The sequence below is a fragment of the Tachysurus vachellii genome, chromosome 4, assembly GCF_030014155.1.
Source record: "Tachysurus vachellii isolate PV-2020 chromosome 4, HZAU_Pvac_v1, whole genome shotgun sequence".
Taxonomy (NCBI): Eukaryota; Metazoa; Chordata; class Actinopteri; order Siluriformes; family Bagridae; genus Tachysurus; species Tachysurus vachellii.
The window spans coordinates 16,045,313-16,070,751 of NC_083463.1; the positions used below are offsets into that span (position 1 = coordinate 16,045,313).

General features: G+C 42.5%; 1 protein-coding gene across 1 annotated transcript in view; it reads left to right on the forward strand.

The window, feature by feature from the left end:
• plxna1b (plexin A1b) overlaps window positions 1-25,439 on the forward strand; it is a 182,158-nt gene that overhangs the window by 42,722 nt on the left and 113,997 nt on the right. Inside the window, exon 3 of the mRNA XM_060868021.1 lies at window positions 10,369-10,551. Within this exon, the coding sequence (XP_060724004.1) occupies window positions 10,369-10,551 (183 nt within the window). The remainder of the gene's footprint in view (window positions 1-10,368; window positions 10,552-25,439) is intronic.

Sequence of the window (25,439 nt, forward strand, 5' to 3'; positions counted from 1 at the left end):
CCTGCTGGTTCCACTTTGGACCGCTGATTCACCGCTACAACATTTAAATAGCAAATTATTTGCAGCCCTGCACTGTTCATACTGTATTTAACCCACAGACAGAAAGATAACTTGAGGTCCTAGAGGTGACCTGATGTCGTCCCAAACCCTTTACATCATTGGTTCTCGACTCTACAATAGAAGTGTGTTGGTGCTGGAACCCTGTTGATTTTGTCGGCTGAGAATAATTTTTTCATTTAACGAACGGTTGCAGATTAATGACCAACTCCAGGATAAATGAGATTGCCCTCTTAATATTTTAAATGTTGTTAATTTTTTTTGACTGTTAGTCAAAATATTAGATGTTCAATATAAACATAAGTCAAAATTTGTTGGCTATATATTGGGCCCTTGGAGCTTTGTTATTCCTGAACGTTCCACAGTAGGAACAAGTTTTTACTCCAAAATAACAAGGGCATTAATTGTTATTCAACTTGTTATTGAGGTTAGGCTTAAACGCATTCAGCTCCATATGTATTTTAAAAAAAAAACCCTGGACACTAACTTAAAGGATCCCTGCTCTCACTTGAAGAACTGCAGCTCTAGCGTCTTAATCGCTCAACCTTAAGCTGCCTCAGGAGATTTATTTATTTATTTATTTTTTACTTTTGGTTCTGTGCAGATTAACTTGTAAATTTCATTAGTCTGGCCTAATTGTTTAATTTGGAGTTTTCTTTAAGCCATTTTCCACCAGACCACAGCATCAGTGTGTCCAACAAACTCCCACGTTAATTAAAGTAGCCTTTTCCCAGCAGATGCATGTGGGAATGTTGACACACACAGCACAAACGGCCATAACATCTAAACTACCTGCCTAATATTGTGTTGGTCCCACTGGTGCCACCAAAACAGCTCTGAATTGTCCAGGCATGGACTCCACAAGACCTCTGAAGGTGTATCTGATTCAATGACTTTTGCAGCAGATCATTTAAATCCTCTAAGCTGTGAGGTGGAGCCTCCATTGATTTGTCCAGCACATCCCACAGATGCTGGTTAAGACTAAAATCTGGGGAATTTGGAGGCCTTGGGCTATTTGTCATATTCCTTAAGGATGTATTATGCTGCTGAAAGAGTCCACTGCTATTAGGGAATAACGTTGCTATGAAGGGTTGTACTTGGTCTACAACAATGTTAAGGTAGGTGGTACGTGTCGAAATAACATCCACATGATTGCCAGGACATAAGGTTTAATAGCAGAACATTGCCCAGAGCATCACAGTGCATCCGCCAGCTTGTCTTCTACCCATAGTGCATCCTGGTGCCAACTCTTCCCACAGGAGTCAGCATGAGCAGTCTGACCCGTCTGCAGATACACAGACTTATATACAAGCAGCTGTGATGCACTGTGTGTTCTGACAAATCTCTACCACAGCCAGCATGAACTTTTTCAGCAATTTGTGCTACAGTAGCTCTTCTATAGGACAAGAAGGACTAGCCTTCATTCCTCACGTGAGTCAGTGAGCCTTAGGTTCCCATGACCCTGTCGCCAGTTTACCGAGTGTCCTTCCTTGGAGCACTTTTGGTAGATACTAACCACTGCATACTGGAAGCACCCTACAAGACCTGCTGTGATGGAGATGCTCTGACCTAGATGTCCAGCCATCACAGTGTGGCCCTTGGTGGTCAGAGCATGAAACATCTCCTGTCTTTAATAAGCTCCAGTGTGACACAAACTCATTAGTTCCCTCATTAGACATGACGAGTGCCAACTGTGAGCTCTTCCACACACAGCAATTTAAATGTAAAGTATGTGAACCCACATGTGAGCTTTCCACGTTTCATATATGACAAGTAAATGTGCTTAGGAGTGGCATTAAAATTCATTCGAATTCATTTTAGACATGGAGATGAATTACCTTAATGCATTATGAATTTTCAGAGTAGATGACCTGTAATTCCAGGATTGTTAAAAAGTATGTAGTCATGAACCCTAGTTGGCTTTGGTGAAATGCTAAACACATCAAATAAACAGCGGGTATGATGGGGGGGGAAACTAAATATGATTTACAAAAAATGACAGTTTTTATGACAATTTTATTTCAGTGAATGTAAAAAAAAATAAGAAAAAAAATAAAAAGTCAACAACAAGGTGACACAGTAAACAGGTTTTGTTCAACTCTAAAATGATATTGAATACATTTTGGCCTCCTGTTGTAGTCGCTTTAAACTCGTGTACTGGGACATTGTGACAAGATTGCTCTGGTGTCTGGACCACTGTGTGTGTATCTGTTTAAACGTTTGTGTTTTTATCTCTCTGTTACAACCGACGCTTTTATTGTGATATCTTTCTAGAAGCAGTGGCTCAAGTTGTGACACTTTGCCTCTGAATCTTAACAAATCTGGGATTTATTTTTAACTGGAAGACATATCTCTTCAGTAACGTCACAGCCAAACACGCATGTGCCCACTGCCTTACTTTAGCACACTGTGGGTTATTGAAAGGCCTGAGCAGATCCACTGTGTGGAATTCTGTGTGTGTGTGTAGCTGCATGCTTCTGTGAGATTCTTTAGCTTAGTTGCTGTTTCTGTCTCTGCTCATAGCTCCACGTTCACATTACAAGCCAACGATTCCTGAAAATAAAGAAATGATCTAAGAAAGTATTAAACTTATAAGCTTACACACACACACACACACACACCTCTCTGTCTCTGTCTGTGTGTGATGTAGCCAGGTGTATTTGCTAGAAGCTGTGCTGCTGTGTATTTATAGTGCTTGCTTCCTGGGCAGACACATAATAAGCAGTCTGTGCCTTTGAGAGAATAGCGTGCATGCATTAATGCCTGATTATGTGGGGGTGTGTGTTTGGGTCCACCCCGATATCAGCATTCATCTCAACTGCTAATTTGGCATTAGTTTAGCCTTAGCATTTTGACAAAAATAGATGTCAGTTTTATTCATTTGCTTATTGTAAGATTTAGTGTCGATTCATTTGATGGATAAATAGCTAAGGTGTATGACGATAGATTTCCAACTGAAGTGTTGTCATGTAAACACAGATCAGAGAAAACTGATCCAGCCTCTGTCTAGCACCACATGTGCATGAATACAGTGCTACTGGGTTCTGTCTAGACACACACACAAACACACACGTTCTAGACACACACACGCACATACACAAATATACATACACCTACACACACACACTTACACACACCCACACTTGTCTTTATTGACTCTCATAATTTCCTTTACAAAGCGAACACAAGAATGAGAAGAAACCGTTTGATTTTCATCCCGTTTTTATTCAGAGAGGGGAAATGAATTATTAAATTAAATATGAATTATTGTTTAGTTTTGGTTAAAAAAAGTCACATTTTTGTCTTTGAGTTTTGTCTGCAAAAAAAAAAGAACACTACCCTCTATTCTCCTTCAGGTGTGTGTGTGTGTGTGTGTGTACACTGTGGCAATATTGTTTGAGGATGCTCACATGCCGTGATGGATTACACCAGGCCATTTTACACTAGAAGCGTTTTCTGAAGTGTTTTTTTACGCTCATGGAACAGATCCACTTTTAACACTATTCAGTTTTAACCACCAATTGAATTTAAATGCAACCTCAATCATCCTCCTGATGTTTTCTCTCGGTGTCATGTAGAAGGTATTATGTTTACTCCCATGCATGATGCGAGTGTAAACACTATAGAGGGACATTTTATTCATGTCCTGTATATTGTGAAATTGAAACTTCTCAGTGGATCAGTGGTTGTCTGACTTGCCATGGTATTTAACCTCTCAGTCACTCAGCACTGTATCAGACTCTGCATGTACGTAAGCTAATGAAATTACGCAACTAAACGTTCATTGTCGAACGTTATAAAGAAGTCGATACATTTTCACCTGGAAATGAAAGAGTTTTGCTGTTTCTACAGGTTAATCTCACGAAAAATAATCAGTAAAGCCAAATAATTAAATACTACAATGAAAAGCTCTACAGACAAGTGGACAATTTAATAGAAATATAACACGTTTTCTAGCGTTAATACAAATGTATACTTTGGAAATAGTATGTTGTGTCTGCACATCCATCATAATCATCATCATCAACTGAGATGCAGAATTCTTTTATTAGCACAGAGGTATCGGTGGTAAATGAGACGCAGCTCAACACCTAACTACACACTGAACACTACAGTTGCAGATCAGGGGGCACGTGTGCGTTCATCCTGAGACTGTGAGCGCTTATTTTGAAAAGTGAAATAAGTTTGTGACCGCACGAAAAAGTGACGAGATCATTCATTTTCAGCGAGAGCCGGCGACCTGAAATGTGGTGAAACGAGTGACAGTAACCACAATGTATATGACTACACTATAGAACAGCAACAGAATTAGAAGTACATTATATTTTTTTTTGACCCAATCCCAAATGACCACCTGTTCACTACTTCTGTGCTCTATCTAGGGTTTAACACAGTGGCCACCTAGATAGTACACTATAAACAGTGTAGCGCTGCTACAGATACAGCCGGTACACAATGCAGCAGAAATACACCAAGTCTTTACATTATTTATTTCAGTAAACCAAACAACATTTAGTTTACTATTTCACAAACGTTCTAGACTTTGTAAAAATGATATCAAACTATAAACAATTCTACTTTTCTGTACACATGTTTTCAGCGTTCTGGTTGTTTTGTCCATGTAGGAATGAGGTGTTTTCCACTCCATTGTGCTCATTGCTGAAACTTTATGGTATCGGTTTGGGAGGAGGATCTTTCCTGTTCCAGCATGACGATGCCCCTGTGCACAAAGCACTCCCACAGACACACGCTTCCACAGATACACACCCAGATCTTGTAGGAAGCCTTTCCATAAGAATTGGAATAAAATGTTCAACAAGCTCATGTAGATGTGATGGTCAGGCAGCTACAGACTTTTTGGCTATATGTTTTTGCAATATCAACTTTTCTTGCTCGCATGTTGTGTCATATTGTGAGTTCATGTAGTGTTCAGAGTCACATGGGTTCCACAAGCTCTCGTGTTAACCGGCTGTGACGTTGCCATGACACTGGGGTTAGCAGCGTGTTCGTTTTTGTGCCCGCAAACTGACATGAGGTCCCAAGGCACATTTTTGCACAATTGAGATTTGGAGTCTCTGCTGGACTTCAGTTTTGACCCCCGTGCCAGAGGGAGAAGCAGTTCGCTCACTTCCCTCACCCCCTTTAGCACAAACACACTGATTCGGAATGTTACTTTGGGAATAGAACTATAGCAAATGACAAGTAGCTCAAGGGCTGCGTTCAGTCCAGAGCTGCAGCGATTAGTCAGGAGAAGCCACAATGTACACCAGCCATGTTTCTCAATGCTGATGCTTATGAAAGAAAATACTTCATTTAGCAGTAGTCTACACTGCACATATAAAGGATGTAACGTGTCTTTAAATCTGTTTAAGGAAACAAATTGTGTGGTTAAATTGTGTAAGTTAGTTTGCATTTACTTGATTTAAAATTAGCAAATAAAGTAAAGACCGTCTTACAGAGAGGGGGGGATGAATAGTGATTGTGTGTGAGTGTGTGTGTGTATGTTAGTCTCACTGCATCAGGTGACGCGCCCTGTCCTTCTTGGTCTCTCAGTTCGGTGTCTCTCTGAGTCTGTCAGTCCTGCCGATAATACTGAGGGGAGGGGTTAAGGTTAATCTGGTAGGTGTGTGTGTGTGTGTGTGTGTGTGTCTGAGAGAGAGCCAGATAGGGAACATTGTATCTTAAACTAGCCTGTAGCGCTGTTGTTTATCTTGTGGCCTCATGTGACTCATGTTCCTTTTGACACAATACACACAAGATTTCACATGAGAGACTACACACACAAACACACACACACACACACACACACAGATTCCAGTCATGTCCTCTAACTGTGCTGTATGTCCCTGTGTGTGTCTCTGTGTGAGAATGTTCTGGTAATTGGATGCCCTCTCTCATTGCTCAAAGTATAGTTTAATAGTTTGATAAAACATGGCATTTTTATTCATTTTCTTCTTTCTCTGAATGTAATCGATCAACCTGAACTTCTTGTTTGGCATCTGCATTCTTTACTGTAGCCCTTGAGCTTGCTAACAATCTCACCCCATTTTCTGAGAGCACACGTTCACACACTGTAAGTGTCGGTCTCATTTATTAAATGATGTCACACAGACATTTCTGTGAAAAAACGCTCTTATTATAATCTATAAAAATGAACTAAACGTCACTATATAGCTAAATATAGCAGGCATATTGATCAAACAGAAAACATTTCTCTTTTACACAATTTAATATTGTGCCCCAGGCCACTGCTTCTAAAAAGAGAGATTGAAGAACTGTAAATGTGTAAATGCTGGAACTCGTTCTGTCTGTGTGCGTGTCTGTCTCTGCGTGCGTGTCTGTCTCTGTGTGCGTGTCTGTCTCTGCGTGCGTGTCTGTCTCTGCGTGCGTGTCTGTCTCTGCGTGCGTGTCTGTCTCTGCGTGCGTGTCTGTCTCTGCGTGCGTGTCTGTCTCTGCGTGCGTGTCTGTCTCTGCGTGCGTGTCTGTCTCTGCCTGCGTGTCTGTCTCTGCCTGCGTGTCTGTCTCTGCCTGCGTGTCTGTCTCTGCGCGTCGGCCTGCGCGTGTGTCGTCGCATTTACTGTACCTACATGTGCTGTTGTCTTTTATTCCTGGCCTAAAGGAGTTATCATTTAAAGTCCTCATCATCTTACATTTAAACACAAAATGTCAGTATGTGTGTGTGTGTCGGCCTGTGTGTGTCGGCCTGTGTGTGTCGGCCTGTGTGTGTCGGCCTGTGTGTGTCGGCCTGTGTGTGTCGGCCTGTGTGTGTCGGCCTGTGTGTGTCGGCCTGTGTGTGTCGGCCTGTGTGTGTCGGCCTGTGTGCGTGTGTTGGTGTGGAGCAGGAGGCTTCAGGATCAGGTCTGAGTGCATTGATGAGGCGTCTTTGATGCTTTTCACTCTTTCTCACAGCCGTGATGTGCTAAAACACATGCCTGAAGCTTCTTCCACATGCTCAGCTTTAACAAAAATAATTTGTGGTTATTTTGACTGATTTCAAGATTGCGATAATTAAGTGTGATTTAGGGAGAGCATGCAAACCCTATGCCAGATGCACCACTTAACAGGAGCGTCTGAGATTGAGCAGCATGCTCACAGAAGTGTCTTGAGATGGATCTGAGCACTGCTTCTGTAGCACTCCTATCAGGAACATATGCTAAATAGGCTTGAACCAGTAGTACATTTTCATATGATAATTACCTAACCTTGGATCACAGTTTACACTGATCTTACAAAAATTAAAAAAAGGAAAAGATCACTGCTTCTCTCGTCTTCTCTCGTCTTTTTTAAATTTCTTTTATTCTTCTTTTTTTTTTTTATAACGGATCCCTGCGTTTGGGACTCTCTAACATTTCAGGATACGTCTTCACATCTGTACTATCTGTAGATGATGAATATTGTAATGCATTGCAGCTAACTGGTTATCTACATGCTTCTTAAACAGGAAGTTTATTAAAGCACTGTTCATTACAGCACTGTTAAATTCTCAAATTTAATTGGACAGAACGTAATCGGGGGCACGGTGGCTTATACAGTAGGTTAGCACTTTAACCTCACACCTCCAGTGTTGGGGGATTGATTCTCTGTTCCACCCGGTGTGGAGTTTCCTCCCTCTGTCCAGAGACGCGAGTTGTCGACGGATTGGCGTCTCTAAAATGTCTGAGGGTGTTTGTGTGTGTGTCAGAGAGATTGTGTCCTGTGGTGGCTCGGCTCACTGCCCAAGGTTTCACCTGCCTTGTGCTCCATGTTCCCAGGAAAAGACTCCAGGCTGCCCACAACCCTGTGTAGGATATAACAAGGATGGTTGGATATTATGTTTTTTTCTTTAGTTAGTCGAATTGGTCACATGTTTATATGAATGCACTCAACATAAAAAGCTGTAATTTGAAGTTTTTGTACAAACACAGGATTTTGTGGTTTCTTGGTAAAATGATGAGACAAATTTAATCGTCATATTAAACATGAGTAGAGAGTGAACATAGAGGCCACTGGCATTTTTAGCCACTGTAACTATACACTGTTCAAAAAAACCTAATTTTCTTGGATGTAATAGAAAATTCTCAACTCTGAGGTGAGAACAGTGACATAATGTCACTCCAACACCTCCAGTCGTCACATTTACTTACCTGCGTGTGCTGTCGTCTTTTATTCCTTGCCTAAAGGAGTTAAAGTCCTCATCATCTCACATTTAAACACAAAATGTCAATTAGGCTTGTGTTCTAGACATTTCAGTGGGCACGGTGGCTTAGTGGTTAGCACGTTCACCTCACACCTCCAGGGTTGGGGGTTCGATTCCCGCCTCCGCCTTGTGTGTGTGGAGTTTGCATGTTCTCCCCGTGCCTCGGGGGTTTCCTCCGGGTACTCCGGTTTCCTCCCCCAATATTGGCATCTCTGGAAAATTGTACGTAGTGTGTGATTGCATGAGTGAATGAGTGTGTGTGTGCCCTGCGATGGGTTGGCACTCCGTCCAGGGTGTATCCTGTCTTGATGCCCAATGACGCCTGAGATAGGCACAGGCTCCCCGTGACCCGAGGTAGTTCGGATAAGCGGTAGAAAATGAGTGAGAGAGAGAGAGAGCGAGTAATGTGGTGGGCCGAACGGTTACAGGAAAATAATCAGTGTTGTTTTTTTAATTGAAAATCACTTGCTCTTTTTAACCGTTTATACATATTGGGTTATGTCCATGAGACAATTGTTGTTCTAAACAAATGCTCCATCAGCAGCATTTCATTTCTCTCTCTGGAAGTTAATAAGACCCAAACACTCGGAGAAACTGAGGAAAAATAGTAAACTGCAAACTCCGCTCTCATGGCACAAAGTGCTGACACTCGAGTCTCCTTATTCACATGCATAAATGTTCCATAAACATCTCCTCACAGAAACTGCACCAGATTCATCGTTACATAGATTTTTTTTGTTAATTATAAAAACTGGAGGGAAAAACATCCATTTATTGTCGGCGTCGGATTTCCGTCGAGCGTCTACTGTACGATCGCCTGTAAATGAGCTGTTGCCATAGAAACCATAAAGTATTAAAAGAAGGGCATTAACGTAACAGCTGGAAAGGCTCACCATCACCAGGTGTGCTTTTATAGAAGACGAATGTCCGATTTGAGATTTTCGTCAGCACTGTGGGATACTAATGTTTACAGAACGTCTTAGAACATGTATAGGACACTAAGGCTACTTTGCTATAGACAGGGAAACGTGTGTGTGGTTACTGATGCGCAAAAACGAAAGAAATTAATACAAAAACAAGCACACACATGTGCTAGAGATTTTCAGTCTCATGTGACATCATCACAACACCCATTCAACCAAAACCGTCTTCAGTCATTGTGCATCAAATATGTATGTGTTCATCACATAGGTGTCTTCACCGACGCTTCGCGAATCCTTTGCTTGCAGTTTCATCAATTCAAGCAGTTTTCGGTACAAAAATCTGCTGTAGCAAAATCCAAAAAAAAAAAGAAAGAAAAGGGAAAATTTGCTTAGTCATTATTTCCAGAATCCCATGATGTTCAGTGTGTACTGTATGTAGTGTATAGGATGTTTAATCTAAAAGCTTTAGCTGTCTTATTTGCTAGTGCTGTTAATGACCACATAATTATATGTAAATGTACGATCGTGTCTCAGGATTTTGTTTAAATATACGTTAATACATTTCTGCCCTTAGCTATCCTCTGCCATTGAGTACTGAAGACTAAAACCATGCAAACAGCCTGTAAGCCAAAGCACGTTGTCTTTAAGAGCACCCGGGATCAGCAGTAACTTCTGTGTGTTCAGCTGGAAGACGTAAACTCTGCTGGTGTTGAATTTAACAGCAGCTCCAACTCAAACGTGCAGACATGAACTTGCAGCTGTCAGTAACAGATGTTGCTAAAGATGTAGACTCCATCACATGATCGTTGGGTATTTTTAGTAAACAAAATAATGAAGGTTTGAAATGGAATAATGCTGTCTTAGAGACCCAGAGAAGCTTTTTTTCCCCTATTTGTTTTGCTTTTATGACTCTTTGTTCCGTCCTGTTGCATTCCAACAAGTTATCCTTAAGAGCTAGACTGTCTTTCCTGAAATACAGCTCAGACTAGACTTTCCTTACTTGGCACAGTTGTAGTCGAGGTGACAGGTCTGTGTGTGTGTGTGTGTGTGTGTGTGTGTGTGTGTGTGTGTGCGCATTCTGTACATGGGCATCCAGTTGGTTATTTTGATCACCCTGACCTGCTTGTGTGTGATAATGTAATATAAACCACATTATAGTCAAACACATACACACTAACTTTCCTCTTTCTTTCTTTTTTCGTTCTTTTGCAGCCTCTACAGATTGATGATAATTTCTGTGGACAGGACTTCAACCAGCCTTTGGGAGGCACAACTACCATCGAAGGCATTCCGCTATTCATAGATAAGGATGACGGCATGACCTCGGTGGCGGCATACGACTACCGCGGCAACACCGTGGTGTTCTCAGGCACACGCTCCGGCCGCCTGAAGAAGGTAAGAGAAACCACACCTTTTCTGCTTTTTTTCCCATGACTGCTGTGTTGAGGAATGTGCCTGCGATGAAGGCGTCGTCTTCCGGCATTTTTCATGGCTCTGGGTGGTTCCCAGACATCCTGAAGATCTGACTTACCGCACCTCACCTTTTAACACATTTAGACAAGTAAATCAAGCTGAATACTTTTCATGACTTATTTGCTAGCTAGTTTAGATTTTACAATGTGTGACCTGATACCATGTTTATAAGAAGAGGATGTGGTGGCTTTGGGGAACTGAAGCATGCGTTCACACATACAGAGACTCGAAGCAACCGTTGGTGACTAGATGTGTGTGTGTCCAGAAATGTGACAAACTGAGACATGTTATGCAAATATGAAGCGATTTGGTACAGCGACTGCCAATGAGAGTGAAGACAGTGAAGTGCGCGTGATCCGTGATAAATAGCACACGCTGCTTCTTCTTCATCTCCTATATGATGCAGATATACTTCAGAATTCTATCCAAACACCAAATCTCTCTCCAGAATGTTTCATTTTGGGCAAGAAATCTGATTTGCTGTTAAGCAGGATGCTCGTTGCTCCACCCACTGATAAACATTATTACTATGGCAACCAGTCATAGGAACGCATACTGACAACTTCCTCGTACGGAGACCGGAGACTTGCTGAGATGAAAAAAGTCTGTCTGTGTGTGAACACAGCTTGTGTATTCAAGTTTTTCCGTGGTTTTGACAGTCTGGTCTAAAATGGCAGAATTAATTAGTGCAGTGCAACCAACTGTATCTAATGTGCAAAAGTATCTCAACTGTTAGTTCTGCTCCATGTCATGTCTGAAGGAGCTCTGATTCGGTGCAGCATTTGAACCGATCCCTGGTACGTTTTTTTTTCCCCCCCATTTGTTGAGATTCATTTAGGCAGATGGGAACACAACAATCACGCTTGGCTGCCGACCAAAACAAGCGCTCAAAACAAGTGGTGGTTTTGGTCTGGTACAAAGTGAACTGGATTGCTGTGAGAAACTGATCCAACTGTGAATCGAACCGTATGAATATTGTTGCCACTTGTAGATGTAGACTAGGAGCTGTTCAACTGATCCATACGACCTGGTTATGGATGTTTAGTCTCCACAACAAAAGGTGATGTGTAACAAAGTGTTATTTATAAACTTAGCTGTTCATTGTTTGAGTGCTAGCTCAGCGTTCTCCATGTTTGGGGGATTTGTGTGATTTCGAGACGCACTTAGCACTTTTGTTTTTTGTAGCAGGTGAATGTGAAAGTTTCTTTTTATTTCATTTTTAGTACATTTTTAGTACATTTTTATTTCTTTGTCATCCCTCAGCCAACGTTTCCTGCTTTCTGATTCAGTTAATTGTATAGAGTGTGAAACTAAATCGAACCAAATAGCAAACAAACCAAAAACGAAACGTTTTGCTTCGATTTGAACGCTGAACTAATGGTCGAAAATGGTGAAAGTGTCCGATGATCTCATTTTCCTCCAGAATGAGGCTGATGTTTGTCTGTACAGCAGGTAATGCTCAGTACTGGCTCTCGAAATGCTCCTCGATCATATAAGATGCAGTTCGAGAGCGAATCGCTTCGATCCCTAAGACCCGGACGCTATTCATTCTCATCCTCGAGGCATTATTCATACGTAGGAGGAACAGGAAGAGTGGCTCGCTGTCTGCTCGCATTCCGTGTTTAGATTGACATGGCTCATATGCTAGAGCTAGCCGAGCACTCTATGTAGTAAGTGGATATTTCCATATTCACATATGGTGGCTCGCTCACTCGTTGACATTTTCATTATGGTTGTGTGTGTATGTGTGTGTGCGTCTGTGTGTATGTGTATGAAGGGAGATGGGTTTAGACAGAAGGGAGCATTGAAGCATCACATGATAAATTCACTGAGATGTGAAATGGAGGACAGGCTGTGGCCAATACCCAGGAGCGAATGAGAGCGAGAGAGAGAGAGAGATGAAGAGGCTACTGGAGAGATTTCAGATGGAGATGGACTTATAATGGAGCTTTGTATTTTGTGTGCTGTACTGCTTTTGGTCCTCGCCTAGCCTCTCCTCGCTTTTAAATATGCCTCTTTACTTTTAAACACACGCACACCGTACAGATAACACATCCTTTTGACGTTTTTTTTTTCCCCCTCCTCTTCTCATTTTGTCCATCCGAACCTCTTATTCATGTCTATGCAGATGGCTCTTTAGTATCAGCGAGCTCTCTCCTGTGAGCTCCCTGTGCGAGCGTCGTGATTGTCTGGCCCGCCGAGGGCTCTTCAATCAGGCTGAGAGAGCTGAAGCTGTGCCCGAGTGAGGCGCATGCGAGCGGACACAGCCCGGTCAGACACAGACACAGGGTGATGGATCAGATCCTCTCGCAAGTCCTCCAAATCTCTCTGTGCTGCTCCACTTGAAAGGCAGAGTGCAAGAGAGGGATAAAAGATGTCCAATTAACTACATTTACATATTAAAAAAAAAAGTTAATGCACAGTCACTTGGACTTGCGCGGTGTTGGTGTGCGGGTCAGGGTTAGCGTGCCCTCCACTTGTCACGGGAGGGTCTGGAGTGTTGGGTGTAGAGAGAGGGCAAAGCAGGAGGAGGAGGAGGAGGAAACTCTTGAAGCGCTTTGTTTGGGCTTCTGGTCAGCCGGGGAACAGATGGAGGAGTGGACTGTACAGTAAAGCAGTCCAGGAAGGCTGAGACAGAAAAGAACACACACACACACACACACACACACACACACACACACACACACACCCTGCACTTCAGCCAGCCAGGCAGCCAGGCATACAATTATACCCCTACACACACCATGTCTGTCTGGCAAGTTTCATACTAGCTATGTCTTTTGTCTTTCTCTGTAGGTTACTGTCCTCTCTCTCTCTCTCTCTCTCTCTCTCTCTCTCTCTCTCTCTCTCTCTCTCTCTGAGTGGGTTGAATAGGTCATTCCGACACATTGTTTTCTGGCTAAATGGCTTCCCTGTCATCCTGAATTACTTCATTTGAGCTCACACTACTGGAATCTCTCTTGTCTAGCTATACGGCATCCCCCCCACTCTCAGTAATAAGAGTGTTAATTATACCCCATGTTCTCATTCATATTAATATGGTCTGCATCTGTCTCTCACACTAATCGCATGTGACGTGGGAGCTCCTGACACCTCATGGCACCACTGCAGTGTCCTCTTCCTGTTGTGTTCTATAGCATATGTGTGCAAAGTTCTGAGTAAAGGTTTTTTAGGCCAAACCCAGCACAGTGTTTCCATCAGGTTTACACCAGCTTCATAGCTATATACATGTGGGTGTATGCTGCTAAGTGACAATAAGAAGTATGTTACTCACTCAGCTGAGTTAAGCTGAGGTGCTTTTCACACCGTGCACGTTTGCTGTGGTCCGAACCCGAGGCCCTTGCAGCGTCGATCTGGTTTCAGACTCTCGTGGTACTCTTGAACACTCACCTTGCATCATCACACATGGAGAACACACTCACCAATGACTCAGCAATTGTGGTTCTATTTTGTGCTATTTTGTCCTTTGTGTCCTACAATGTCCCCTCTGTCACTAATGCTGCACGTGTTTTGTGGGTAATAATGATATCGTCATCACCTAAAGCACAAGCGCAGGTTACTTTACTCCCTAAACAAGTGCAGTCTTGTTTGAGTTTACAGGAATCGCAGAACAGTTCCAGCACAACCGAACTCGCAGCATTTCCTACAAGTCGTCTCAGTTTTGGTAACACGGTGCTCTTCGTGCTCCACATCACAGCTTTTATATTAGCAATTTTTCATGCAAAAGCTACAGTTTTAAACTAAACCTGCCAGTGTGAAAGCTCACACATTCCCCTTTTCCACCAAAAAGTACCGGGTGCTGGTTCAGAGCTAGTGCTGATTCCACTGGCGATCCTTCTAAGAACCGGTTTGCCTTTCTATCGGCTAGAACGCATCACAGAGCCAAGACTGACATCACTGTATACGTGTCACGTTTCCAAGCAACGTTAGCGCAGCAGCAGCAAACACATCAACGATGGCGGATGTTTCTTTACTGTTAATGCTCATGGCTTTGTGAACTTACATTAACACCCAAACGCGGCGAATCCAACGTGTACGTGCAGCTCCATGTAATCTGTATAAACGGAGGTTGTAATCGAGAAAGTACATAACGTTATTTTATCATTAACACAGAAAAAAGTTAGCCTTAGTATGTAGCTACCTACTATCATGTGTGCTGATAATGTATCATATCGCATATTTGTCTTAACATACAGATTTGTTTGAGATGACCTTCTTTAAAGTCATTAACTTGAACCGAAAATCTACACAAAATTGTCCTTAAATATTTGCACGCAATTGAACTAAGTGGCCTAAACGCATCAACGTAATCTGTACAGAAGTGTGCAGTAACCCATCACCAGTTCCGATATGAAGCCTGTCACTTCAGATTTACATCAGTGACTTTCTCAACAGCTCACGTAGTACGGTTACTTTCTTTTCCCCCTGAAGTAACTGGAATTTCATGCATGCCAAATTTCTTGAGTTAAACGCTGCTGCAAATGATTTACGAATAAATTTGTTTCTATCAAGCTTCATAAATTAGGTGAATTCTTGTCTTTCCTTCTCTGTCGGGGATACACAATTTTTGTCTTATGATGTACAAAACAAATAAATTCAATTACACAAAAAAAATCCCAAGTCATACCGTGATATTAGACCGTAACGATTGGGACGGTTGTTGGGGTTAAATAAGGAATCGTTTGCCTTAATGAGAGCTTACACCTAATTTAAACCCGTTAGATATAAACTATACAGTCGGCTTAAATGACAGCAGATGCTCTGAAATTGCTTACAGCAGTTACTCGACGCAACTCCAGTCGAATCATAAGAACGCAACTATGACACATTTTTCACTTTTATTGGTTAAAATTAAGCTCGTTTTCTCATTCAGGAAAAACATAAAGCCACGCAAATACGGCTCATAGACTGATGAAGGCAATTAAAATTAAGCAATAGTAGTGAAATGACTGTATTGGTTAAAAAAAGAAAAGCAAAATTGGCCCACGGTTCCAGTATACGGCCAGTTAAACGGCATATCTTTAAGCTTGCGTGTATAAGTGGCTCATATAACCAGCTGGTGTCACGAAATGTTGAGTCTAATGTCCACAAATCCAGAAAGCACATATAGTCCCAAATGAATCGGCCTTCACCCGGCGGAGGAGAATGAAGTCAGCGGTGTCCATCTCTCTCTTCTTTTTAATGATGCACTCGTTTACCCAACACACCAGAGAACGAGGGGCTAATCTGTCAAGATGAAGAGACGTGGAGGGAGTAATGAATAATGGATGAGGAGTGGTTTGCTGCACTGGGTTTGTTTAACAGAGGGCTTAACAACACGGGGTGCCTGGTTACAATAGATCTGTAGGAAAAGCACTGCTTCGTCCAGTTTTGCCTCACATCACGTTCCTAGACTCCAGGAATGGTGTGAGAGTCTCTGTGTGTGTGTCTGTGTGTGTGTCTGTGTGTGTGTCTGTGTGTGTGTCTGTGTGTGTGTCTGTGTGTGTGTCTGTGTGTGTGTCTGTGTGTGTGTCTGTGTCTGTGTGTGTGTGTGTGTAAGTAATTGTGTTTATATATGTGTATATATATATATGTTTGTGTGTGTATATATTTATTTATTATATATAAATTATATAATAGTAATTTATTATAAATAGTATAATATAATATATTTTGTACTATATATACATATTGTGTGTGTCGGGTGCACACTGGCGCACCCAGAGTCCAAAGCAATTACTTAAATGATACTGCTCTGTGACAGAGTCCAAAGGAGAGGCCATAATTGGAGCTGCAGAGGTAAATTATCTTTGGCCCAGAGTGACACACACCAACATGTGCGCACACACACACACAAAGTCTAAAGAGTAAGAGTAACGGATTGTCTGCTCTGACATCCAAGTCTTTGTAATTAGTGTTTCAGTGTTTAACTGAACACTGCTTGAGGCCTGAACTGTAACAATGCCACAATACTCTAAAATACTCTACACACTACAAATCCAACATTCCTTTTAGAGTTTTCTTTGAGTTATGTTTGCAAAAGCATCCCTGCAGGCTGCAAGACACTGGATAAGAGTTTTCTGCCCTCTTCCGTATACAGGCACTCACAGACAGCTGTGATTGACTGCTGTCTCTGTGATTTATGAGACATACCCCCCCCCCCCCCACACACAGACACACACACACACACAGACACACACACACACATGCAGACACACACAGACAGACAGACATGCATACACACTGACACACAAACAAAATTGCTCCCATCCAGACAGAACAGCCAGTTTTGCTCCTTTGTTTCTTGCTTATGATTGGCTATGACATCTTCAGGATTTGAAAGCTTCTTCGCTCGTTCTGCCGTTCAGCAGCCAAATGCATTCTTAACCAACATGGTAACTTTATTTTGAATCGTTTTACACTACCTGCATGAAAAAACTCACCCATCCAAACAGAGACTTCATTATGAATGTCCTTATTTTTATTATGTACCCTTTAGTCTATTTTTTTTTACTAAATATCTAGAATCTTGATTTGTTCATAAGACATGTCAGGTTCTTAAATGGCTTCCTGAGAATCGGTGCTCGATCCCGATTTGTCTGTCTGTGTTGTGGACCCCTGTGCTCCTCGTGAGTGTGTCTGCAGGGGGACATGGTCTGGAACGAACTCCCAATCCCATCAATCTCTGCTTCCTTCTCCAAACAATGCCAAAGGCTTGCTTTATTGCCGTGGTGTTCAGGGCCTTGCTGGAGACAGGTGTGTGTGTGTGTGTGTGTGTGTGTTTTTTTTTTTTTTTGGGCTCATTAATTGTAGTCTCAGAGTTGTGTTAGGAACGCTGACCTGGTGAACTTCACAGAAGATAGTTCAGCATACGGAGCAGAGAGACGAGCCGCGGTGCCGTGCTGGTGCTGGGATTGGCTCAGCAGAGCAGAACTCCCAGAATTCAGGAGTTCTGCCAGAATTCAGGAGTTATGCCAGGAAGCCGTGTAGGAGAAGCTTGTTCCTGTCACCCCTGTGTGCTCGCTTCACCAGGATAGCAGTGTATTAGACATGCGTGAGCTTCTACACATGTGCAGAGATTGTTTTAAATGTTGGTTTGATGTCAGATTTTCTTTTAAATGTGTAAAAATCCTTAATTTAAAGGATTTCTCAAATTCTGACGTCACATTTCCTGCCGTTTCAGTGTTAAACAATATTAAAACATAATGAACTCTGTGTTGCTGTGTGTGCGCGCACTCGTGTGCCTGAGTGTTGGGGTGTGTGTGTGTGAGTGTGTCGGTGTGTCTGTGTGTGTGTCTCTGTGTGTGTGTGTATATGAGTGTGTCGGGGTGTGTGTGTGCGTGCTTGTGCATCTGAGTGTGCTTGTCTGTGTGTGTCTGTGAGTGTGTCTGTGAGTGTGTCTGTGTGTGTCTCTGTGTGTGTCTCTGTGTGTGTCTCTGTGTGTGTCTCTGTGTGTGTCTGTGAGTGTGTCTGTGTGTGTCTGTGTGTGTCTGTGAGTGTGTCTGTGAGTGTGTCTGTGAGTGTGTCTGTGAGTGTGTCTGTGAGTGTGTCTGTGAGTGTGTCTGTGAGTGTGTCTGTGAGTGTGTCTCTGTGAGTGTGTCTCTGTGAGTGTGTCTGTGTGTGTGTCACTGTGTGTGTGTCACTGTGTGTGTCTGTGTGTGTGTCTGTGAGTGTGTCTGTGTGTGTGTCACTGTGTGTGTCTGTGTGTGTGTCTGTGAGTGTGTCTGTGTGTGTGTCACTGTGTGTGTCTGTGTGTGTGCGCGCTTTAGTGGAATTTAGCTCATTACCTTGAAGCGTACAAAAATGGCACTTAATCCTGACAGAGATCGAATTATCATTCCTAATTAATCTGGAAAAAAGCCTCTTGCTGTTTAAGCACTTTTATATGTTAATCTGTTAATACTTTCAGAAGTAAAGGAAATGCCCTGTGTGTTTTTTTTTTTTTTTTTTAAATGAATCATATTAATCTCATTGGATTAAAAGCCTAGCTAGTTAACACGTCTCAAGCAATATGCCTTTTTTTTATTTTTTTGTGCTGCTCTGTTCTTTTATATTAGTGTCAGTGTTCTATAGGATGCATTATCCTCTCTGTGGCAGGGAGGAAAACAGGAAGTATACAGAAGCATAAGTAAGGAGTGACACACGAATGAACTGTATATGATGGTTGTCTCACACAACTGGTGTAATTCTGACATGGAGGGAAGGAGGTATCACATGTACCTATCTGCTAGACTTGAGCATCATTGTGGAGGAGGTTTGGGCTGTGTGTAGTACACACACACACACACACACAGTAGTTCTGTACATGTTTTCTCTCGCGCTCTCTCTCTCTCTGTCTGTGATGGGGTTTGTGTGTGTGGTGGAGAAACAGATGCCTCTCGTACAGATGCTTTGTGTTTCACTGCCAGTTGTGTAATGAGTTCTTTGACTTGGTTTGCACTCAAAAAAATGCATGTGCAGCAACTCGGTGTGGTTATCACATGGCTGTCATATGCCACTAGTTTCATTCCCCGTTCACACAGTTGTGGCCTAGATATTCCTCCCACACACACACACACACACACACACACACACACACACACACACACACACACACACACACACAGAAAGCTGTGTCTGTTCTGCTTTTCAGGGTCATGCCCGGAATTTGAAAATAAGATGCCTCTGTGTCTCAAATTAAAAACACACACGGACACACACACACTGTATCTTTCCTCTGACCTTTAAGTACACACACTTTATATCAGCTGAGGCGTTTGCAGTTCTGAGGGGAGCAGTGCAGAGTGCAGCTGCTGAGAGCGAAAGCATGTCGTCGTCTTTTTATTTCATCTTTTCATTTCTGCTAAAATATTCATGATTATCCTGTTCCATGCAGGGGGGCTTTTAATTCCTGACACACACACACACACAGGCGCACACACAGGCGCACACACAGGCGCACACACAGGCGCACACACAGGCGCACACACAGACACACACACCTTGCATGTTTGCTGCTGTCAGGCCTCTACTTGAGCTCAGGTTTATTTCACCCTCAATTGCTGTTTATGTTAGACATTCCTGTCCTCTTTCTCCTCTCTACTCACATGTCCTCTCTCCTCCACACCCCTCCCTCTCACCGTTCTGTCCATCTTCAATGAAAGACGATGAAGGAAAAGAACGATTGAGTTTCCATCCGCCTCGAGCCTTCCTGTAGTTCTGATATTTCAGTCTTCTTACATACATCATTCTCTCTCTCTCTCTCTCTCTCTCTCTCTCTCTCTCTCTCTCTCTCTCTCTCTCTCTCTCTCACTCTTTCATCTCATGTTGTCTGAATCTTTCTTCCTGTCACCCCCAACCCCTTTTTCCACCCTAATGTTTCTATGGTAACAGCAAGGATAGTGGAGTTAAATCTGCTCAGGTAGAATTTCACAATGCTGGCTTTTGTGTGTGTGTGTGTGTGTGTGTGTGTGTGAGAGCGCGTGCATGCGTGCGTGCAAACTTGAGTCTTATATGAGCTGTAGCCAAGAAGTTGACAAAACTTCACACATTTGTGCATTAGTGCTGTGTGACACACACACACACACACACACACACACATCCTACTGCGTTTATATGTATTGTCGCTACATTTATACCTCACTAGCTTTATTTTCTTCGTGCACGCACGACACGGAACCGCAATTTCAGCGACAAAGCAGCACTGCAACAAGTGACATTTAGACTGTGATTTTCTCAATTCTATGCAAATTAGTTGCGACACGCTGACATTTTTTTCCGGTTCTCAAAATGTTTAGTTCCTACCTGCAATTAGTTCTCGTTTACTGAGGTGCAAAAATAGAAGGAAAAAAGCGTATAAGCATCTTTCATCTTCTCCTGTCACCTCTAATTAAATGTGTATAGAGGCATTACATCACGTCCTCTTTATTTATACAGCACTTTTAAACGACAGCAAGAGGAAGCATTAAAAGACAACAGCACGGAAAAAAAACAGGCATCTGAGACATCAGGTCAAGTCAAGAAGCTTTTATTGTCATTTCAACCATTTATAGCTGATGCAGTACATAATGAAATGAGACGTTTCTCCAGGACCATTAGCATGTGTGTGTGTGTGTTCAGTACAGTTCAGTTCTTGTTGTTGAACAGTCTGATGGCTTGAGGGTGACATTCAGGTGTCTGTGAGAAGAAATACATGGAGGATGTCTTTAAGATTAGGAGTTAACGTTCCATCATTTTGGATCTACAACACTGAAAATACCCCATCAACTGTTTTTCATCCAAGACCACAGAAACAACTACCTGGTACAGACGAAAATAAAGCTCAATAGGAAGTAGGTGTCTGTGGTGAAAGCGTGTGGCTACACACTTTGCATTTGTTGCTAATCTGCTGGTGAAGCCTAGCAAATAACCTGACTCTCTTAATTTATTTAATGTTTAGTCAGAAAATTAATGAAAATTAATCCGACTCGAATTAGCTGTATGCTTATACATCTTGATGGCTATCGTATCCAATCAGAGCGTCAGCCACAACAAACAAACCACAAGCAGCAAAAGGGACGACCACGTGTCAACTCTTCACTAGTGTGATATCTAAGGTCAGGAGTCTTTACAGATCTCATGATTCAGTGATTCGTTTCGAGTGAAATGAGTCACTCAGAAATGAATCAGTTCATTTCCATTAGGTGTCACCTCCATTAGGTGAAACGCCATGTCCATTATTTCCATTTTATCAGTGAAAGAAAACGAGGAAGTCTAAACAAAAGCCAGATTATGTGCATGGATGCAGGATCTTTCAATAGAGAAGTGTAAAGCATACAAATTAATTATTTCCCTCTTTATCCCTAACATGCATGTCTTGTATTGGAATTACTCTGGGCTGTGTGTAGTGTAAAAATGCACTGGCAGCAAGCTTTACTATCCTCATAATTAGCTGCGTGTGTCAGTGAGTGTGTGTGTCAGAGAGAGTGTGTGTGTGTGTGTGTTAATGGGTTAACAGAGAAAATGCACTGGCAGCAAGCTTGCTTGTCCTGCTTTATTGGGTACTTTTTCGCCTGCTCGCATTTTCTGTGTAGCGATGTGTGTGTGTGCGCGCGCATGTGTGTGTGTGTGTGTGTGCGCGCACGCATGTGTGTGTGAGTGTTTTCTCGTGGGGCAGATAGAACTGCATTCAGGCTTGACTTTCCCCACACAGAAAAAGTCTTTACAGCAGTCTGCAATTTCAGACCTATCACAAATGCACTCATATACACACAACATTAATATATTAAACACATAGAAGCCTCGGGGCGGACATTTATAAAGATTAAGGCCCACACAGGCCTGAATGTTGCGAATGCTAGCAACGACTGCTTATTATAGCGCTAATTCACTTTGTCCATTGGCTCTTACACACACACACACACAATGTTACACGCCAGAAAGTAGTTCATTATAGCAATATGGGGCACATGGCGTAGAATATCAGCTTGAGGTGCGGATGATGTTTCCGTGTTAATAAATAATTGAGTCTCCATGTGTCATGGCGTGTACATGTAGTATATTTAAGCCGCTTTACCTCATTTGAGATCAATACATGGATCCATACAGCGTGAAACTGTAGGAAGCTTATTGACTCATATTATATTTCGCAATGATCTTCAGGAGATCAGATGACTCCAGGATGCACCGGGAACATGCGAAATAATTGAAAACTGTCCAATGAAGGTAAAACTCCAAGAACGAAGGAGGGGGGGATTGAGGGAGGGAGGAGGTTGAGCAAATGTTGCTTTAATTTGATTCACTGAACAATAGTCAGGGGACTGTATTATGCTCATGTAGAGGCATGGAGTGCAAGGCAGCTTAATAAGGTAATATCTCTCTCTCTCACTCTCTCTTTCACACTCACACACACACACACACACACACACACACGTATACACATGGTCTGCCTTAGAGAGAGACAGAAGGTTTGGGAAATAAGGAAGCAGTAGGGGAAAGAGAAGACACAGTCTGCCTTAGAGAGAGACAGAAGGTTTGGGGGGGGAGGAAAGGGAGGAGTAAAGTATTTTCTGAGGCACGGATAGCTTTATTTAGTGTGGAACAGGAAGTGAGCCAGAGAGAGAAGCTGGGTGAGATACAGACAAAATAAGACATTAACAAAGACCAGGCTTTTTTCCCCCCCTCCACAGTGTGTAACAAAGCTACGAGTCCCGGTGACTGCAAATTCCTTTTAAAAAGAGCACGTCAGTGTCATTTACTTCCCAGATTTAGTATTCAGACTCATTCGACTATTAATTAGACTAAAATGCGAACGCTACAGAGGGAAGCAGCAGTATTTATTTGCTTAAACTCACTGAAGGTGAAAATTGTGTTGCTTGATTAAGCAAAGAAAATTACAAGCAGGAGATATGATTTCATCATCAGCCGGATTTGTTTTGATTTAATTCCACACTATTTTCAGCTTGCAGCAATAATTCACACTCTTACACCAAACATTAGCTTCCTGTTCCTATATAAACTCACTGTTTAGTGTTATGATATCATCAGGATCCGGGACACGCACACAGACAATACAAACAAGTAGCAGATTAAAGGTAGAATAATGTACAGGAGCCTATGAGCACCAGATTTCTTCCAAAAGGTATCAATGTTTTGATGATGGTGATGATGAAGGTGTTGATTTGCGCCGTCTAACGCACTGCTCCAGATTCTTCTTTCATTGTTAATTTGGCTCGAGATCAACTGACTGTGAAGGCCATGGCATATGACTTAACTTTTTATCCCTTCAGTGAGCTCTGTGGATGAGGGCGGAGTCATCCTGGAAGATCCGCCCCTAGCAAGACAGAATAAAAAATGACTAAATGAGTAATTTTATCTTAAATCGCCGGTTGCTGTCATGTGAAGTAACCATGAGGTGTTTCTTCCACTGGTTGCCATAGTAATAATGATTATCAATGGGCGGAGCAACGAGCATTCCAAATCAATTCCTGCCACTAAAATGAATTACTCTGGAGGGAGATTTGGTGTATCTGCATCTTATCGTACGAGATGAATGAGAAGCAGCGTGTGCTAAGGAGACGAGCGGACCGCAGCAGGACGGAGCCACCGATTGATCTTCTAACTCATCACCCGTGTGTAGGACTCTATTTACCAAACTGACCTCCGTTCACAAATTGGCTCACTCCTTTGAGTTTTAGCAGAGCTCTAATTTATTGTCGAATGCTTTCCGACAACTGTAAATAAGCCCTGTATTAAATACACATTGTATTATTACTGCACTTCCTAAGTCACAATGTTTGCATGTAGTATTTGAATAGTGTAATTCCACACACGCTACTTAGCACAGCCCTGTTGAACTGGTAGCCCCTGGGCTGACTGCACAACCAGACTATCTGTTAGTCACTCTGTACAATCTCCTGTACAACCTACTGTACAACCAAGTCAGGAAAAAAGCGCTAAGTCTTCTGTCGACTCTCAGGTTCGCTCCAAGAAAATGTCATAAAACTCAGTTTCATTAAAAACTGCTGCTGGCGCCTCTAACGTTTGTGTTTCAGCATCTTAACTTTCGCAAAGAAAAACTATAAATAATGCTTACATTGCGTTATTTCCTCATCTGATCTTGGCAAATCTAGTGAAGAGTTAATAGAGCTCTAGCAGACATGAGTACTAGAGTGACCCAGATACATAGCTCCATGCATCAAGCAGACGGTCGCTGATGCTCCACCTGTTCCAACTTCGCCGTCAAGCTCACTTCACGCTTATATATTCACTGAAGCGTGTCTCTCTTTCTCTCTCTCTCTCTCTTGTGCATATGCGCTCACTCTCTGGCTGTGTGACCATGCACTCTAAGTGCTCAGGAGGAGGAGGAGGGCTTTGTGGCACTGACTGCTCAATCCATAGTTTCATTAGAGACCAAGCCATCTGCAGTGGCAGCCCACAGTAACTGGGGCCCAGTGGAGTCCTTCGTCAGAGCCAAAATGGCTGCGTGACTGTTTGTCCGCTCTCTGCGGACAGCGGGGGCCGGGTCAGGGGTCAAGGCCACGAGAGAACGAGTGCACTGAGGGATGAAAGAGGATTTAATGCTCGAAAGGGTGTGTGCGCACGGGTTAGTAAACGATGGTATGCCTCTTGGAGCTTTATTTGCTTCTTCATCCGTATTCTTTTTCTCTTTATTCTTCCTTGTGGTGTTTCTTTTTTCACTGATAGAGTGTCATGGAGTCAGTAAAAGCTGCTGCTGAAGATGCTGAACAAGGGAAAAATGAAGAGAGAGATATGGGAAAAGGATAAAGAGGAAAGAAGAGACGGGGATAGATAGATAGACAGACCGACCGGTCTCCAGATAGACACCTGATCTCTTCCTGTAGCAGAAATGCTCCCTCTTTTCACGGAGTATGATATAGAGCGTGCGCGTGTGTGTGTGTGTGTGTGTGTGTGTGTGTGTCACTGACAGACGGGATATTTTGGGATCAAGTACATATACACCGTCTGCCTGTGGCTCCTGCTTATACAGATCCTGCTGAGTGTGAACACTTCTAGTGTGTGGCATTGGGGTCATTGCCGTGTTGTGTAAACCTCTTCATTTATTTGCTTTGCATTAACATAACTCGACTACATAAATCTGGCTTAATAGACTGTTGGAGGAATCAGTCCTTAAGGAGCTGACTTAGCAGTTTTAAATTTCCAGCTCAGTCCTGAAGTCAAAGGGCTTTTTCAATGGGTTTTTGGTTAAATGCCTGAAATAAGGTCTGTGGTCAGGACAAGCTCAAGATATTTTCATGTTTTACTCTACAACACTAAATACATTAGAAATACCTCACTCCTGATTTCTTTCAAATTTTTACATGTAGGTTGTCGGGGAAATTATGCGTCATCAC